Source organism: Lepisma saccharinum, chromosome 15, assembly GCF_977018435.1.
Source record: "Lepisma saccharinum chromosome 15, izLepSacc3.1, whole genome shotgun sequence".
Taxonomy (NCBI): Eukaryota; Metazoa; Arthropoda; class Insecta; order Zygentoma; family Lepismatidae; genus Lepisma; species Lepisma saccharinum.
Genome location: NC_139243.1, coordinates 36,191,748 through 36,211,836, shown reverse-complemented (window position 1 = coordinate 36,211,836; position 20,089 = coordinate 36,191,748). Strand labels below are relative to the sequence as shown.

At 38.6% G+C, this 20,089-nt stretch overlaps 1 protein-coding gene across 2 annotated transcripts in view; it reads right to left on the bottom strand.

Moving 5' to 3' along the window:
• The window catches only part of ebo (exportin ellipsoid body open), a 151,872-nt gene that overhangs the window by 101,299 nt on the left and 30,484 nt on the right, over positions 1–20,089 (bottom strand). For both annotated transcript variants that reach the window (XM_083136809.1, XM_083136810.1), the window contains 3 exons: positions 12,219–12,378; positions 8,993–9,118; positions 6,793–7,001 (listed from right to left, as the gene is read on the bottom strand). In XM_083136809.1, the coding sequence (XP_082992935.1) occupies positions 6,793–7,001; positions 8,993–9,118; positions 12,219–12,378 (495 nt within the window). The remainder of the gene's footprint in view (positions 1–6,792; positions 7,002–8,992; positions 9,119–12,218; positions 12,379–20,089) is intronic.

Below are 20,089 nucleotides of genomic sequence, written 5' to 3'. Positions count from 1 at the left end.
CCATGCAAACTGTTCTTTCCAATTGTTTCTTTATAAATGTCCTCTTTTCCTATTTGTGTGTTCACGTTCCCCATTGTCATCTTCGCATCACTGGATGGTACACTGTCTATTGTCTTTTCTAGTTTATCAGAGAAGTCATCTTTTATTAATTGTTATTTTTCTTCTGTAGGCGCATAGACATTTATGATGGTTACATTAAAGAATTTAGTTGTTCTTATTTTACATATTCTCTCATCTATAGGTTTAAAATCAATTATGTTCTCTTTTATTCTTCTCTCTACGATGAAGGCCAACCCTGCTTCTTTATTTCCCTTTTTGCCACTACTGTATATAGCATGTGTTTTTGTTTACCATATATCTTTATCTGTCCACCTTGTTTCCTGTAGGGCAACTATCTGTATGTTATATTTAATTAGTTGGTCCATGACTATTTTCAGGGCCCCTGGTTTGAGAAGTGTTCTGATCTTCCAAGCACCCGTCTCAATGTCCATATCCTTTCTCCTTGGTCGTCTTAATTTATGTCCATCCTTCCGAGGCTCTGATTGTGGTTTTGTAACTGTTGGAATTTTTCAGGGCTAAGTTGTCAGCACAGCACCCAACCCACAACCTGGGGGACCAGGATTTTCTTTCAGGGTTTACTCCCTTAGCCTTTGAAGTTCCCCTTCTCCACAAGGCAGTGGTTTGCCTCTTCTCCCAAGAGGGTGGATTGCCCCTTCTCCCAAGAGGGTGGATTGCCTCTTCCGCCATCTCTGCCATTCCGAAGGTCTCCTTCTCCCCCACAGATGTCGTTGAGGTCTTCGCCGTATCCCTGGCAAGGGGTCCTTACAAGGTGCTACCATCCGGAGCCAGATGGACCAAGGTTTTTTAAAGAGGTATTACTCCTCTAGGTTCCTCCGCCTCCTCAGCTGTTGAGATGACCATCCATCTTCTTTCGCCTTTGGAGCCGTTGACCGTTAGGTTGCTTCTTAGTCTGGCTCTTGACCCACTAGCCTGCCCAGCATGGGAGACCCTGCCAGTAGGTACGCTACCACCGGTATAGCCTAGGGGATCATTAGAGCACGTAAGCCTCATCACCAACTACAAGGTACTGCAACTACTAGGTGGGGCAGTTGTGTTCTTCTTCAAAAGTATTGCACAATCACTGTTAAATCTTACAAAATAAAAAATATATATATTTACAAACTATGAAATTGCTTTGGCAATATTTTGTTAGCGTATCCTACACCTTTTTCAAGGTAACACCTGCCAACTAATATGTGTCAGCTTGAGAAAGTTCTGGGAAATTGGAACAAGATATCACCAAAGAAATAAAAACACTGTAAATAAGAATTACGTTCTTACTCATGTTTGAGGAATAAAACACGAGGTTCATACACAAGTACAAGGTACGTATTGAAAGTTATGAGCCTTGTTTGATTACTCTCAGGCCTTGATCATTTCGCTTGAAACCACATGTATGGCAGGTACATCCATCTGTCCACTGCAAGAACCACATGCTGGTGCTATCCGGCATCCACAGACAGTTTGTTTCGTCAATGTGATGTGTCGTGGAATTTCTTGTTAGCGAAAACGTTGGGAGCTGCAGAAATTCATCAGTGTCTGCAGAACTTATATGGGGATGCCTGCATGGGTTATAGTACAGTGAAAAGGTGCGTGAAACATTTTAGAGATGGTAACACAAATATTTTTTATAAGCCTCATAGTGGCAGACCGAAAACAGCTTTCACGTGCTATAACACGGACCGATTGACAAGCTTATCCAAAGTGACAGGAGGATAACTGTACGAGAAATTGCACATTATCTGAATATTGGACACAGTGCTATACAGAACATCATGAAGACTCTTGGTTATCATAAGATTTGTTCAAGATGGGTGCAGGGTGAAGGATGACATTCGCCGATGGTTACGTCATGCTGAAATAGGACTTCTACAAGAGTAGCATTTTCCAGCTGCCGTTGTGGTGGGTCAAATGTGTTAACTGATCTGTACATTATGTGGAATAGTAACAAGGTCCCAATTATGTATTACAATAGGTAGAATAAAAATAGTGGTTTCTGACTTCGAGTAATACCACTTGGCTCACTACTTTCAGTACATACCTTATAAGTTTTGCGGAAAAAGTTAGTAACTCTCTTACATCTAATTATACATTATAATTTTGCAGTAAAATGATTATTGTACATTATTTGATGTCAGCAATAAATTTAAATGCTGTACGAAACAAAAGCTCCTATGAAATTGAATGAAAGCTAAATTATAACAGTGGAACCTCGATTTAACAGTACTCGGTTTTACAGTTTCCCATGTTATACATTCAATCTCGATGGACCCAAGAAAGCTAAATGTTACAAAATTTTCTGCATTTTAAGTTTTTCAGATTAGTTACCTGAAAAATGTAAAATCAACTTTCCACTGTATTTTGTTAGTTGCAAAGATAGGTTTCTAAATGATTATATGTTTATTACTGACCAATTTTGTTGAAACCAGTGTTGTTACACACTTCATTCCTTCAGGTTTTCCACTAGTGTCATCAAAATTGATCTTAACGTCATCCAGCATACAAGGATTATCATTATTTATTTATTCAAATTTCAGATACAGCACTTGTAAGGCCATTTTACACTGAAAATTCTAATAAATCAACAAGAACAAGTCAAGATGGTCTTAGGTAAAAACAAAAAGGGATACATATAAACAGATATAACATAAACAAGGAAACAAACAAAAGATTTACATATTCGTTCTTAGAGAAGATCGGAAAATACTTTCAGGGGCAAAAATGTCGATGTTTATTATAGAACTGTGGCAGCCTGTGGTTCAGAGAGTGCTGTATAAGGGAAAGCCTAGCGGTAGAGTTGTGGAACAATTCAGTGTTTCGGGTCAATCGAGAGAGAACTCTGAAGTTGAATTCTGTAAGTAGAAATTCAGATCTTAATTTTCCATTGATGATTTTATAGACAAATTTCATATCGGCCATATCGCGTCGGGTCTGCAGTAACTGGATGTTCAAAGTAGTCAGGATGTCAGGTTTCTGAAGATGCCGCAGAGAAGGAATTCTATGACGAACAATGGCAGTAAAGAAGCTGAGGACAGAATCCATGATAGAAAGATTTGTATTGGAAGCATGGCCCAGACTGGAGAGCAGTATTCGAGAATCGGAGAAATAAATGACTTGAAAAACAGGCTAAGAGAAGTTGGAGTATCAATTTCAGTGAATCTGTAGAGGAGACCTTAGAGGCACATTGCACTTTTAGTTGTAGCTGTGATGTGTTCCTTAAAGTTCAGTTTTTCATCTATGATAACACCTAGATCTTTTTGGGTTGCAACTGTGGCAATATAACTGTTTTCAAGAACATAATGAGAATGTATTTTGTTCTTTTATAAAGAGACTGTGAGAGAGGAATATTTGTGCAGGTTAAATTGTAGATTCCACTGCTTACACCATGTGACAAGTTCAGAAAAAGCATTCTGGAGAATCACAGCATCTTGTGTGGTTGAGATTCTTTCAAAAGTTTATAGTCATCAGCAAACATGAGTATATCGACAGGAAGTGAGGAAAATCTTTGAGGGAGATCGTCCATGTATAGGATGAACAAGAGAGGGCCCAAGATGCTCCCTTGTGGCACCCCAGACAAGACAGGAAGAAAATCAGAAGAGACACCTGAAAGAGTGACACGCTGTGTCCGTGAGCGTAGATAATCCTGGATTAAGGAGAGAAATTTGCCATGTATGTTAAATCTAGTTCGTAATTTGTGAATAACAAGAGCATCGTTTATTTTGTCACAGGCTTTTGACAAGTATATATCACATCTAGCTGGGAATTTTTGGAAATAGCCCTTGTGGGATGTGAAAGGAGAACTGAAAGATTAGTCAAGCAAGAGCTACCTGGAAGAAACCCATGTTAGGCAGTACTGATATGCGGAGATGTAAATTTGAATAATCTGTCCTTAATGATTTTTTCACAGATTATACACAGAGGTGACAGGAGTGATATTGGTCTGTTTGGTGTAGCACTATTTTTGTCTCTAGATTTGTGAATGGGTACAACGTTGGCTTTCTTGAACATCTGAGGAAACACCTATTTAGCAAGACAAGAGAGAGGATGAGCCAAGAAGTCAGCAGTGTTACAAAGGAAAATCGTGGGAATTTCATCTGCTTCTAAAGAGCGGTGTATGGGTAATGAGTCAAGGAGAGATTTAACTTCTTGAGAACAGGTTTTGATAGTGGAGAGAGTGTGAACAGACTGACTGCACGTCGGGGAGTGGGTTGGTTGAAGCATGCGAGGTGAAGTTTTTGTGAAAGAAACTGTTGAATAAGTGCACTCTTTTATCTCCACATGCTGATTCCGATTTGTACTTGATTTCCATGGGGACGCGTGGTTTTTGCTTTCTTGAATTTAACAATGTAAAGAATTTCTTTGGATTGATAAGGCACTGTACTGTTACGTTGTCTACGTAGTCCTTATATTTTTTCTTAAGTAAATACTTGGAGTGACGTCTAATGCTACAGAAGGTTTGGTGTGTATGCACATTGGGGCTTTGTTTACACAGATTCCAGCTTCCTTTTTGTTTTTTAACACCAGCAGAACTTACTTGTCAAACCACACCGGATATTTTGTCGATTTCAGTTTCCTCGTCGGCACGAAGTCATCAATCACGGCGTGCAGTACGTCCACAAACATCTCCACTGATTTGTTGACGTCATCATCCTGCACCAGACACCAAGGGTAGAAATGAAGAGCTCGGCGAATGTCCTCCCAGGGTGCATTCCGCCACAGGCAATAAGGCTGCTTCTGCGGTCGAGACTTTCTCTTCTCCACAGGGGGCAGGTACACAAGAAAATCTAGCGAGTCGTGGTCCAATGGTAAAATGTTTCTTTCCAGGTTATTTCTGGATCAGGCAGGGTTGCCAGGACGTAATCTAAGTTGCTATCACCGCGTGTCTTATGCATATTGAATTGCTTCAAACCAATGCCATTCACTGTGTGTCCATGAACCATTGATCAGTAGGGCAGTTTGGAGTACCAGACGTGGGGGTGTTCCAATCGATGGAAAGGTTAAAGTCACCAAAAAGCATTACGTCACCACACATTAAGGCTGCCAAGACTGAATCCCTGCAGGCTCCCAGAATTTGCACGGGAGAGTTTCTGTTCGGTAGATAATACGAACCAATTAAAATTTTCCTACCTTTCTCGATGTTAAGTTCAACCCACACGATTTCACAGTCATGGTTCAGATCCTTTCGAATTTTGCTTTTCCACTTCACATTCACGCACACCATCACACCCCCTCCCCTTCCAACTGGCCGATCATTTCGAAAAATATTGAAGTGATTCGCATTGTCTGGAACAGTGTCGTTCAGCCAGGTCTCCGTAAACACCAAGCAATCGTAGTTCAACAGCTCTGTCAGGTGAATAGTACAGTCGGTGAGTTTAATTTTTATCCTTTGAGCATTTTGGTAATAAACTGAGAGGGAGGTAGAGTTCCGTTGGAGGGGCCTGGGGTTCAGATGAACGCCACCACACAGGAGCGCGAGGCACAGGAAGTGACTGTAGCTGGCAAGGATTGTTGACTTACCTCGAGGGTGCAGGTCCCGTTGTACAGGCGGCCGAGACATGGCTGCGGAGAGCTCGGGAACAATTTGAATAGCAGGAACAAAGTAACTTCTGTAACCAAGTATCCAGTTGATGATTACAGGATCCCTAGCCCACATTGACGAGCCAGGGTGTAACTTCACAGTCTCATGACGTTGAAAAACACAAATGGCACAAAACACTACAAGAACACAGGCTAAACTTGAGGAGCGAAGAAACGTACTCTGTCTACCATCCGCCATCTTGTATCGATTGTTGTCCCTTACAAATATTCTTATTAATTTTATTGTTGTGTGGTTAAATTTGGTGAAATTGGACTTTCATGTCCTTGAAAAAGCAATGCTTTTCAGGTGAGACTTTTGTCGATTTTTCCTACAAGTGCCTTTACAAGTTTTGCTTGGGAGACAAGGCAGAGACCATCCAAAACTCTGCATTATAAACAAGTTTAGTAATAATTGCTTCCACGTGATACAACTTTTATTATTTAACTCAGTCGTTAGGGCATCTGACTACCATACGAGAGACCCAGGTTTGATCCCCGGTAGGGGAGAACTGGGATTTGTTCCACCTATTCAAGCGGCTCCGGCACCCACCCAGGGTCGCATAAAGTGCGTACCTGGAGAAAACTCTGCGGGGTAAAGGTGGCCAGGAGTGTGGTGCTGATCACACCACCCCCAGCTCCGTCGAGATCAAGGAAGTGTGGGGCCCTAACCCCACACCCCCTATACGTCTTCATGGCATAGTGCAAAGCACAGGGGAGCACTTTACTTTACTTTACTTTTTACCTTCCTTTTTTAGAATTTTGTGCATGTAGGTTAGGTCAGACAACCATGTTGGGTTTATTTAAAAAAAGTGCTCCCATGTGCTTTGCAGCCAGTAATAATTTTAAAAGTACGTATAAAAGTGAAGTGGCTGTCTCCTACAATTTTTCACCTTCTATTGGAATGTTTAGCACCACTAATCAAAGAGGAAGGGTTCTGGAAGAGAATGAGTGTGCACGTACCATCACACAGAAGCCGTAACATAATTATGGACCATAGAAGGTTTCCAGACTCTGGAAAAGTATCGGCCTGCATCCAGGATTAAATTTCAACCGATACCTTCTGATACAGACACCACTAATTGGCTCAGTCCTAATCAACATGCAATACACATTCTTACGAGTAATACATACACAAAGGGAGGAAAAAAACCTTACCTGTGTATCTGCTCCTAAGCTTGCAAAATGGAAAACAACATTTAACAAATTGGGTGTGATGTACGATGATAACGGAATCCATGAGAACAGGTGTGCAAGAACCCTCAACACAAGAGCACAAATTTCTTCACTCTCGGCATCTAATGGTGGAATGGATGGGAAGGGGTTCTTACTTCCCAGACTTGTAAACATACTATTCAGAAGAGATCCTGCAAATACAGTTGACTTATTAGATGTTTTTAGTACCCCAGTACCTCTTTTTATTGAAAAATTACATTACCCTGAGACAAAAGTTCCCACTCACTAAAGACATTATTTCCTGACATTTCCAGGCAATTTTAAAATAAATTTGCAACCTGTCTGTGTTGTTTAAACATGCGGTTAACCGAGTTTGAAGTGCTACACTGAACTTGACATAATACAAGAGAGTAAAGTGTATCCAACACTGTTCATATCAAAAATATATTCTTAATTTTTTTTTTGCTCAAGACAAAGTGGATTTTACTTTCATTACCAAATCAGGGCAAGTATACAAAAAACATTGATTTTTTCTGATTTTTCCAGGTTTTTGGATCTATCTACAAAGTTCTCAGACTTTCCAGGTTTTCCATGTCAATGGGAATCCTTTAAAGATTGAACATTATTTCATTATTGTGTAAAAAAAAAAAAACTAGAAATGGATTAATATGAAATTCGTATAAAATTTAGTGATCCACTAACCAGGTCACTGCAGTGGGTTTTGACTTAGGAGAGAAAACTGAATATTTAAAAATTTACTTTACAATTCAGGATACATGGATTATACCTTTATTTGCATAAAAACAACAAAATGGCAAAATTATGCACAAAATTAGACCATTTATATACATATTGGATTAGTAAAATTATTTAAAATGTTACCAATGAACTGATACAAACTCCATCTATGTAGCACTAGCAAACAACAGTAACACTATTTTCTATTTGCTAAAATTCTTGCTTTGATCAGGATTAAAACTACATATACTTTCACAAGTCACAGAGATTTACCCTACAAACAGTAAATCACTATTTTTGATTGCCAAGCTTCTCAGTATTGATTTAAATTTTAATTACCATCTTAGATTACATCAGGTTCCAATTGGCACTACAAGTTGCAATAAGATGTTGAACAAAATAAATATGGACATATGCATTTCTTTCCTGTTACTAACATATGAGACAAGCAAATTATATTGGAATTGTCACTTCTGTTCCCTACTTTTTTTCACCTTTTTTCTTTCACAATGTTTGGTTGCAAAGCTTTCAAAACAAAGTGACCACAAACTGCATGCACTGAAACAGGCACTCTCCTCTCCAGCCTATAGAAAATCATTCACTGCGTATGCACAATCAGCAGACAGACTGAGGCAACACAATGCATGTTATTGAGAAAAATGGCCTGGTCCAAGTGACAACTCTGGTTTGAAAGGTTGCATTTGTTCCTTAAGATTGTTTTCCAAGTGCCCTTAAATCTGCAACCTCCCTTATATAGAAATGAGGAGGAGCATTCATACGTGATTGAAAGTTGTCAGTTAAATTTCCATTTCGCGTGTCTTATTCACAGAAGAAAAAAATGTCTAATGTGAATTGACTGAGAGCATGAGAGGAAAAGGGGGAATCCTGTAACCCAAAACAAAATTCTAACTTTTCCCTGAGATTTTACTAGTTACTCAAATTGTCTGATTTTCTCTGGTTTTCCAGGTCTATTGCCCCCTCCCCTCCCCATGACTAAGTTACAGACTTAAAGACATATTGGTTTGGTAAAATAATTTGCAATTTTACCAATAAACCGATATACTTGCATCAGAAGATACCCTTACTGATATTTTTGTACCATCCCTAGTATTTAATCACTGATATTAGCTGATGCTGTTACATATTCCAGATATTCTTGTACATTGGATATTTTACATCATTTACCTGCCTGTAGAGTAATCTTCATGATAAGGGAGGCCAGATCTCAACCTGAAGCTTCAGAGTTGAGATTATGAGTGAAACCCTTAATGCACAAGGTAAACAGTATACCATAGTCTAGAGTATATTACAAGTAGGGCAATGCATACACAGTTTGATTTTCCAGCATTATTCATTTTAAGAATTTCAATCTGATTCGTAAAATACCTAACTCCAAATACATTTTACTTATTTCTGACCTGAGAAAAGTTGACAAACAACTCACCTGTATGAATTGGTGATGTGCTGAATAATGATTTTCCTGCATCCTGCAATTCCCCATGGGTGGGTGATGGAGGGGGAGTTGCTGTAACCACGTGCCTCTGTTTTTCAAGAACAGTTTCTAATATACCTGCAAATATTGAAAACAAAATACAGAGTTAGTAATACATGTAGCTTACATCTTGTGCCAATACAATGATTATACAAATGTTTGCAGTTGAATATTCTTTGAATTATGCAAAATACTGAATTTTCATTAATTGAACAAAAACATAAAAATACCTATGCAATCTTCTTACCAACACAAACATTATTTTGAAACTATCATTACTGTTACAGCCATTTGCTACATTTTATTTTATTTGTTGCTCTGCCCAATAAGCAGCTTTTACACTTAAACATCGAAGCTAAGTTTCATGATAGTGTAGATACACTTCATATATAATTTATCAGTCGATTTCTCTATCCCCAAGACCCCTTCTCCATTAACCATTCCAGAGCATCCTGTAGAGGCAACTCCTTCTTATCCTGTGTTGCGGTCATTTTCTATTTCTTCTATTCATCACTTTCAGCATTGCTGTTTTTCACCAATTCTTTCCAGGATAGTTTCACTTCTTACTTTGCTCATATCACAATCTCCATTCTTCACTGTAGCAAGATTTTTAATGCTTATAGCCACTTTTATGAACATTTTATGATGTTATTCACCATGGTATTTTATTACATACTGTGATTAACTTACATGCACACACGATTTAAAAAGGCTATATTTAGGAAACCAATGAACATAGAATCTTACAGTAAGTTGTAAAATACATGTTGGAACATCAAGTTTTACTTACAGGACACTTACTTTCTTGCAGATAAGTGCTTTACTAATGCAGCTTACTCTTTAGTCCGCATCAAGACCCAGAAACAAGAAGAATTCTGCATGCTCTGCTTCAAGAAACATGAGTTTGTTACAACTGTGCAACATCGAATACTGTGAGCAGGTGGTGTAGCACCGTATTTACGACGAAACTCACGCTGCACAGCTGTAACAGACTCAGATTTGTTGAAGTGGAGAATGCAGAAAGCTTTCTGTTGCTGGGTTGCCTTCTTCGTGCAGACTAAAGAGTGAGCTGCACCTGGAAGGAATCTACCTGCAACAAAGTAGTACCTACTGAAAGTACAACTTTATGTTCCAACATGTATTTTACAACTTGATGCAAGATTCTATGTTCCTTGGTTCCCTAAATATAGCCTTTTTAAATCGGATGATTCTTTTTTAAACATCCTGAATTTTATTTATGGTAGGGATTAATCGGTACTCTATTGGTATTGGCCGATATCGGTGTATCGGTAAAATTACCGATTATTTTACCGATCTGATATATCGATAAATATCTTATAATTTAGTGCAAAATTCTGCCATTTTGTTGTAATTTTTATGGATAATCTCCATGCCCTACTTTCTGAAAAAGTAAATGTCTAAATATTCAACTTCTTTTGCATTGCAATCACCTCGAAACACACATTTACTAAGGAGATCAATGAACATTTCAGGTTCTTCAAGGACCATTTCTAATTTTATATCGAATCGGTAGAATATCGGTTATCGGTATTGGTAAATTTTATATCGGTACTTTATCGGTATTGGCCAAAATTTCATATCAGCCCATCCCTAATTTATGGTCACAGCAATTGCATCAAATTGTCTTGCTTTTATGTAAAAGTACCATAATTGTTTATGTATTTCCTAAAACTTATACTGAGCTTGCAATTTGCTCATTTATATAAAGGTAACCAACCATTTTGGGAATATTTGTTTCATATGATGGTAGGCATTGTAGTAAAAGCAATTGGGAACTTTGTTTATTCAGCTTGCTTTGCACCCAATTCCCAAACCTGACATCTGGATAACAGTAGCAGGAAGCTTGCAAAATATGGCAGTGAACAATAATAAAAAAAATAATAAACCCTGTGCACCAAAAAATTAACTTTGTCACAAGCAAACAGTTCCTTAAGGGTTCAAAAATGTGGTAATCACTAGGAGAAAGGTTCATGCTGGAAAGGATAACAAGAGAATATCTCCTAGTAAAGTTTCTGTAATATGGTGGTGTGGTGGGCAGTATGAGCATTGTTGTGCCGAAGAAGTATGTGATATTTGATCAAAGCAGTTCACCACACTTTATCTATCAATTACTCAGGTTTGCCAGTTGATGTTCATGTGGAAAGACTGTTGTGGGCTTGCAATAACAACAGCTAAGATTATTATTTACAGATGTGAGTCTGCACCATTCAAGTGGTTTATTACTCTGCTTGAATTCTTCTGTAAATACCTGTCTCCACTGATTTCATGGCTTCTTTTTTTTTAATATGTTGTCCCATACAAATATTGACATGATATCCACTATTTTTAATAAATGACTATGAATTGATGGTAACCACCTGGTGGTGATACAAGACACTTGTCACTTACCACCATGAGTAACTCTTTGTTATCACATTGCTTTTTAAGTCTATCAATGGCCCTCATACAAAAAAATAACAATTTTTAAAAATTATGGCTGAAAAGATTCTGATGTATCGATATCAGTAAATACTAATCGTACTGGCATCGGTATTGATTGATTTGGTTTATTTAATTTGCTTTTCTGTCACTTTTGGCTAACTGCAAAGATGAAGATGAGTGATGATATGATGAAATTGATGAAGGGACAATTACAAACAACACACACCCCAGGCTGGGATTTGAACGTGGGACCCCTGACATCGTAGCTCACTGAGAAAACCACTCTGCCACAGAGGTTGGCATACTGGTATCGGAAAGCATCAGTTGGATTGTATTTACTGATCCTGGCTGATACATTTGAATTTCTGGCATTTTTGCCTTTTGCGGGGTCGTCAAAAATGCCGTGTCACACTTTCACAGGATCTAATTATCCTGAAAATTACACATAATTCCAAGTTTCCATCTATTTTGCACCAATACTTTGTAGTAAAACTGTATTCTGCACTTATAAATAAAGTATTTAATATTCTGATGCAATTCTGATAAATTGTTGCTTAAAAGTGGAATGCAATACTTACACACCAAGATATAATCAATATTTTTAAAAAACTTTTATTTGTCATACTTTCCAACACTGGTGAGAATCTGTAAGAGTATCAACATTGTATTGGGTATCGGTTCAAAGTGGTATCGGCTCACACATATAAAAAATGCAAATTGATACTCATCCACTAACCTGTAAGTATAGAAAATACTTGGGGAATGTGACCTAGAAGTAACCTTCTCAACTCTTCCTTCCTTGAAACACTTAGATCCTCCCAGGGACACACCAATTCCTCAGAGGCAGTGAGAAGAAATATCAGCCCCAGGACAGTAGTGTCAGGCATCTGAACAAGCTGCAAAAGGAAAACATTTAGTTTAGAGCAAGAACAACAAGAAACACACAGAAAACAATGACATACACTGAGAGAGAGAGACAGACTCCTCAACTTTTATAGGTTATCCAGGCAATTTTGAAGTAAATTTTCAATAGTACGTAGAAATTTTGGCAAAAAATAAGCTCAACTAAGGACTTGAATCCAGGTTTCTGGTATACTGGCACTAACCACTGTCAATGTCAACACTGTTTCAAAGGCAACAGACCCAATTTCAGTGGCACCGACAGAAACAATCTCACACAAGCAGAGCAGAAAATCAGGTGAAACAGTGCTGCCTCCGTAGCTCAGTTTGTAGAGCAATGGTATGATATCCAGAGACCCAAGTTCGAGTCCTGGCTGAGTCTGCATTTTTCCCTGAAATTACTATGAGTGCCCAACATTCTATGGTAATTTAATGTGCTAAAAACAAGTTTTAAGTGTTAAAAGGCACTTGATATTCAAGAGAAAGTTTATTCAACCTGTTCAAAATAAATTAATATAAATAAACTATAAAAAAGTACATTATGTACAATATAACCCATTAAGAAATTGGTTCAAGAAAAATGTGGAATTTATTTTTATTCCCAAATCCTGAAAGAAAGAAAAATCACTTATTTTCTCAGACTTTCCATGGTCTTTGGATGCATTTTCAAAATCTAATGACTTTTTCATTCATTCTCCTGACTTTTCCAGGATTTCCATGTCAGTGAGAACCTTGTATTTGTAACTTAGGATGGTAACAGGGACAGTACTCAGAATCAGATCCACTCAATCCCAAATTCTGGCTAATATGCCATAGTCCAGGAGTTCAGGTATCAAAAAATATCCCGCCCCTATTTTGAATATAGGAACAGAGCAGTTGTGTTGCAATATAGTTATTTTCTAATATTTCTAACCATTCACAGATATTTTAAAATGTTCCAGATATAAAACCAATAAAAAAAAATGAAATTGCTAATTTCTGAAACTTGACGAATCAGATTTTTATAGTGAATGGAACCAATGAGAAACAACATATCAGCATACCATTTTACTTTTAATCCAGAAACAGTAGACAGAAATGGAACGGATTATCTGTACTGTTTTGGTCAGTGAAAGTGAAAGTGGACGGACGTGTTTAAATCTGCTCCGTGGAACCGCGTGCCTAGCGAAGAGATGAGGGTGTCGACCAAGACCTGGCGCTGCTGTATAGGAATGTACGTGGGAAAAGTGCCATCGAAATGTCAAGCGTCCGTGGGGTGCAGTTTTGGATTCAAACAGTGTTTCTTTGCTTACGGACTAGTTGTGCTAGTGTTATTAGTGATTGGAGGCGTGGAACCAAACCCTGGCCCAAGTGACGAAATGAAAGAAATCAAAGAAATGTTCCGTGATCTCAAAGCGTCTCACGAATCACTTGTTACCGAAGTTCGACAATTCAACGACGCACTTAGAACTCTGGTCGGTAGAGTGGATGTCCTCCAAAGTGACGTAGGTTCGCTTACAAAACGCGTAGAAGAACTGTCGGAGAACAATAGATGGCTTCAACAAAGGCTGGATGATCAGGAAGATAGAAGTCGTTGGGATAACCTAGTGTTTTACGGTGTCGATGAGGATTCCCCGGGAGAAGACTGGGCAGAATCCGAGTCCAAAGTACGTCGAATTATACAAGACAAGCTGAGCATAATTCTGCAAGAGGATGACATTCAGCGAGCTCATAGGATAAACACGAACAGCACGCGAGGCCCACGCCCAATCGTTTGCTGCTTTTTACGGTACAAAAAAAAGGAAGAAATTCTCAGGTGCCACAACAAACTAAAAGATACAAAAATATATGTTGAACATGACTTTTGCTATTCCACTCGGAAGGAGCGCCAGGGACTCCTGGAACATATGCACAGTGCCCGGAATGCTGGTCATAGAGCCTACATTAGTTACCGCCACCTCGTTGTTGACAATGTCAAGTATTCCTTGAGTGATCTCCAACCTGACCCAGCCACCTTATCTGAGCCCCAAACTGTTGGCACCAACCCGTCTCGAAGTGAAAGTGCAGTTCAACATCCCCCAGCCCCTATCCACCCTGGAAGTTCAGGAATGCAGTACGATCGGCGAAGCAAGTGGTCCTGCGGAAATGGCCTCCGGCCTCTCTGAAGATGTCGACGTAGCCACGCCCATCGCAACCTGACAGGTAAGAAGGACATCCCCTCAGGACCCACTGGTGTATTAGTGAAAACAGCTGACAATCTCGAACCTAGCGGAACGAGTACAAACGCAACTAGTGCACACTCCGTTTCTGATAACTTGCCAGAGAATGTACATTCAGTCAAAACCGTTCACGAGAATCAAACAAATCGATTCCCCATGAGCATTATTTATCAAAACCTAAGAGGTATACGCACGAAAACGAATCAGTTTCTACTCAGCATTTTGGCGAATAACTACGACGTGGTCTTGTGCGCTGAAACTTGGCTCAACACTTCAATATCCAACTCGGAAATATTTTCAGAACAATACAGTGTTTTTAGATCGGACCGCAACCCACGAGAAAACGGGAAAACTCTAGGAGGTGGTGTTCTTATTGGTGTAAAAAAAGAACATTGCCCTGAACTGGTGGATTTACCGTTAACTGAACAAACCATAGACTGTGTAATTATAAAATTAAAACCGGAACATGCACATGCCATCTATATTTCTGTAATATACATCCAGCCGTCATCACCCCTACCGGTATATGAAACTTTGTTCTCCCACATAACCGCACATTGTCCTCTAGGGGCCCCATTGCTCATCGCTGGTGACTTTAACATCCCTGACATAACTCATCCTACTAACGACCTCCTCACGTTAGGTTCCCACTGTCGTGAATTGAAGTACTTTATTGATTTTAATGATCTCAAAAACTTAAATACTATACAAAATGCCAACGGTAAAACCCTAGATTTAGTCCTAACAAATATAGATAACGTAACGATACTCCGGCAGGATGCACTGGTGCCGGAAGATACCACCCTCCCCTAGGCATAAATGTACCACGCCCCAAACCTAAGCGTAAAACTTCAAAGTCGAGTATTAAGCGATACAATTTTAAGAAAGCTGATTTCGTCAGTACGTTTCACAAATTTAAATCGGCTAACTGGGAACAATTACATAAATACAAAGATATTGATCTTGCAGTGGACAAATTTTATGAAATAATTAAGTGTATATTTGATGAATGTGTCCCATTCTCCCGCTCAACTTATTCTAATCAGTACCCATGTTGGTTCACGCTAGATATTATAAAAGGTATAAAGATCAAGTTGCACCATCATAAAAAATGGAAACAAAAACAAGGGAATGTAGGGTATCATGAAGCTAACTTTAAAGCCCTAAGAACGAAATTAAAAGCGGAAATAAACAAAGCTTACCAAAACTACCTTAACAGCTGCGAAGCTAATCTGACTCGCGACCCAAATCTATTTTGGTTTTTAGTTAAGAATCAAAGGAAGAATCCACCAGCCCAACCAACCAAACTCAATGGTGAACCTATCGATAACAATAACATCCAGAATGTTTATGCTACATATTTCGAATCTGTCTTTTCCGCGGAACCGTCCTCTTACGAAACCACACGTACGAACGCGCTCCCGAAATCCCAACTTAGTCTCTTAAGCATTACAGAAATCTCCCTAAAAGAAATCGAAAAAGCCATCAAGAAACTCAAACCAAAAAGAGCAGCTGGACCGGACCTAATCCCCCCCTTACGTTATTAAAGGTTGCTCAGAGGCGCTCAAGTTCCCTCTCCACACCCTCTTTAATTTAATCTTGAAAACAGAAAAATTCCCCGCAAGTTGGCAAACGACGGAGATTTGTCCAATCCCCAAAGCAGCAGATAAGACAGACATAAGTAACTACAGACCAATCGCGAAACTGTCAGCTCAAGCTAAACTCTTTGAGCAAATAATTTATAATCATATTTACTCTCATGTCAAACCTATCCTTTCTCCACACCAGCATGGATTTGTACAAAACCGTTCAACTGTGACTAATCTCATCGAATTAACAAATTACGTTGCGTCAACTATTGACGATAAAGGACAGGTCGATGTAATATACACGGACTTTTCAAAGGCCTTCGACACTGTACACCACGATACTTTAATTCAGAAACTAGCTTACATCTGCCTCTCCCCGCAACTTATAAAACTACTTGCTTCATATTTACAGAATAGACGACAATATGTCATGCACCAAGGACTAAGGTCCTCCTATTACGTAGCCAGCTCCGGTGTCCCCCAAGGTTTGAACCTAGGCCCCCTGCTGTACTTGATTTTCATTAACGATTTACCAGATGCACTAAAAAACTTCGAAAAATTAATCTTTGCTGACGATGTCAAAATTTTCAAACAAATTAAAAGTGATCACGACTGTACGAAATTACAAGACGAACTTAACGAAGTACTTGATTGGTGCAAGAACAACAAGGTTAATCTCAATCTCAAGAAATGCAAAGTAGTGTCATTCACACGTAACAAACATCCCATCCAATATTCATATAACATTTCCGACATAGAAATCCTAAGAGAGAATACTGTAACTGATCTTGGAGTCATATTTGACAAAGTTTTAAATTTCCAGACACACACTGCGTGCATCCTCAGTGAAGCGCACAGGAACCTAGGATTTGTGATGAGAATGTGTAGCCAGTTTAAGAAAAAAGAAACCTTTTTACTACTTTACTATACGTTTGTCAGATCAAAACTTGAATATGCCTCAGTCGTTTGGGACCCGTTATTTATAAAGGAAATCGAAAAAATAGAAAAACTCCAAAATAAATTCTTAAGGTATTTAGTATATAAATTAGATGGCATTTATCCAAAATTCACTTCGGGTGACATCTTACGCAACATGCTGAGTGTCCCGTCCCTTGAAAAAAGAAGACAGATGCACCAGTTAACATTCCTTTCGAAACTTGTCAATGGAAAAACAGACTCCTCCGCACTTCTCGCAAAAATAAACTTTTACGTTCCATGCTCAAAATTAAGACCCAGAAATGACCTCTTTAAAATTTCACGCGGTAGAACCAGGATGGCTGAAATGGATCCCATGAGGAGGATGTGCGCGTTGTACAATATAGTCTCCAATAATACCCCTGACATTGATCTATTTAGACCTAAAAGCAAACTTATTATGTGAACCCTGTATATAATAGCATTGTAACCAAATATGTTGTATACTTTATGATATACCACCCTTGTATTATATATTGTTGTTATGTAATGATTATTCTGTTCCATCTTATACGTAGTTATTTTCTACTTGTCTTTGTTGTTTTCTCTTACCAATTTTTAATTACTTGTTTTGTCAATATGTATGTAAACTGAACTCAGTTAACCTCAAAGCACTGTAACTGGGCATTTGCCTGTAGTGTTTAATAAATAAATAAATAAATAAATATAGTTACATCAGTTTATGAATAAAATTTCTGAAAATTTTACCAATTTGATATTCCTATAAACAGTTCATATAATTCTTCCAATTTGGTACAGTTTTTATTAGAAGGAAAGTATAATTTATGTTTGGTACAATCTAATCCATTCCTCATCCAAAGAATGACTGGTTTTGTCATTAGTGATCCTCATAAAGTCTCGGTGTTCAAGCTTCTAGACTATGTATGGATGGTTATAGAAATTTTTCTAACACCGATTAAGTCCCAATATAAATTTACAAATGTTTCTTCAAGAAAATAAAAGTGTCCTTAGCCTCCTTATTTCATATAACAGGTGACTGCAATGGGTTTTAACTTTGGAAAATAAACTTACAGAACCAAAGTAATTGAATTATGCCTTAATATTCATGAAAATAATGACAAAACGATAGAACTTTTTACTAAATTACATGTTATTTATGCATACACCAGACCAGTAAAATTATCAGGGATTTTATCAATAAACAAGGTGACTACAGACAAGCAGGAATGAAATTCCCTGACTTTCCATGTTTTCCAGGACAAATTTTGCATTTTTCCCAGACAATTTTAACTATACGGCGTACGCTTTTAGAAGAAACATGAGTTCAGCCAATACGCAGCCAGCGCTCTTGCGATGCTGCCAAACCAACTGCTAGCGGAAGGGGAACACAGAGAATTCGTTGTGCCCAATATTCAACATTTTATACATAATGCATGAACGTGATATTTGAGAACAATGAAATATGTAGTGCAGAATTCTACACAGGATTATATCATATCACTGCAGCATATAAAAGAAACTAGTACCTGAAAGAAGTTTGAAGGTATTTATTATAGAGGAACTGCAAGGTCATCATCATCGCTCTCGTTTCTGTTTTCTTTCCCAGGAGATTTGAATAAGGGTTCACCTATTTCTGTGGTAGATACTTTACCCTCTTTTATAATACGCAACACAGTATGCACACATACACCACAAGCTTTAGCCGTAAGTTCTCGACTATGAGAAAACATTGATTCAGCATGCACTTACTCCGAGGCCAATTCCTTGAAGTAAGACTATACTATAAAACTAAAATGTCTGTCTTGTGAACGTAATATTTTACCCTTGGTGCCTGTACTAGGTTTGGAGAGCTACCGTACGCGTATTAATTTGATTTGATGTTTTACTTTGCTTTTCTGTCACTTTTAGCTAATTGCGAAGATGGGAATGAGTGATATAATGAAATTAATGAATGGACATTCATAAAAATCCATGTCCAGGCCGGGACTCGAACCCGGGACCCCTGGCATCGTAGTGCGATATGCTAACCAATGCACCATGGTGCCCGGCGCGACATTATTTAATAACACTCACGGAACACACACTATTGCACAATTATCGAACATAAGGGCTGTATTGCACAGCATGCTACGATGCCAGGGTTCTCGGGTTCGAATCCCAGCCCGGGCATAGGTGTTTGTAAGTGTTCCTTCATCAATTTCATCATGTCATCCATCCATCCTCATCTTCGCGATTAGCCAAAAGTGGCAGAAAAGCGAAGTAAAATAAATCAAATCAATAAGGGCTGTATTGAATCCTCTCACTACTGTTCTTCATAGCATGTGAATATAATTATCTTACACCACCCTTGTTACGAAAACGCTGAACTCAAACTGACTTAAATGACTCGCAATGTTCGTGAACGCCCACGACAATCAAAGGTCATTGTGTATATTCAGCCGAATTTGACACCCCCATAGCTTTACCAAGACACAACAACTCAGCAGGGTCAACTTGGTGGCAACGAAAAGAACAGACTGAAGCAAAATGGAAGGGTTATTGTGTGCGTGTGTGTTGAGACGTCCTGTTTCCCGTGTTTCTTCAAGAAACGATAACTCCGGCTGTAGGTGACGGAAATTCATGGGACTTGGACAGTCAGGTTCAAAATGTTGAGCCCCATCTTATGATGAACCTTAAGTGGCGAGTTTCATGAAAACTTCTTGCACGCAAGAAAAAAAACAGAACACGGTGTTTAATTTGCACGCCGCAATTTCCTAACAGTACAACGTTGCACTCCTGCCATTGGCTGGTCGCCAAGGACATGCTCTCAGTAGCTCTGCCCGATATCGCTTCTAAAAACGTGCATCGTATAACGCATTTGTACATGGAAAAATAAACTCGTACAGCTTCCATATGTGGATTGTTCTCATATACTAACTTCCATGAAATTAACTTCATTTCTCAATAATTTATATTCAAACTAGCAAATAGTCATCATCATCCTT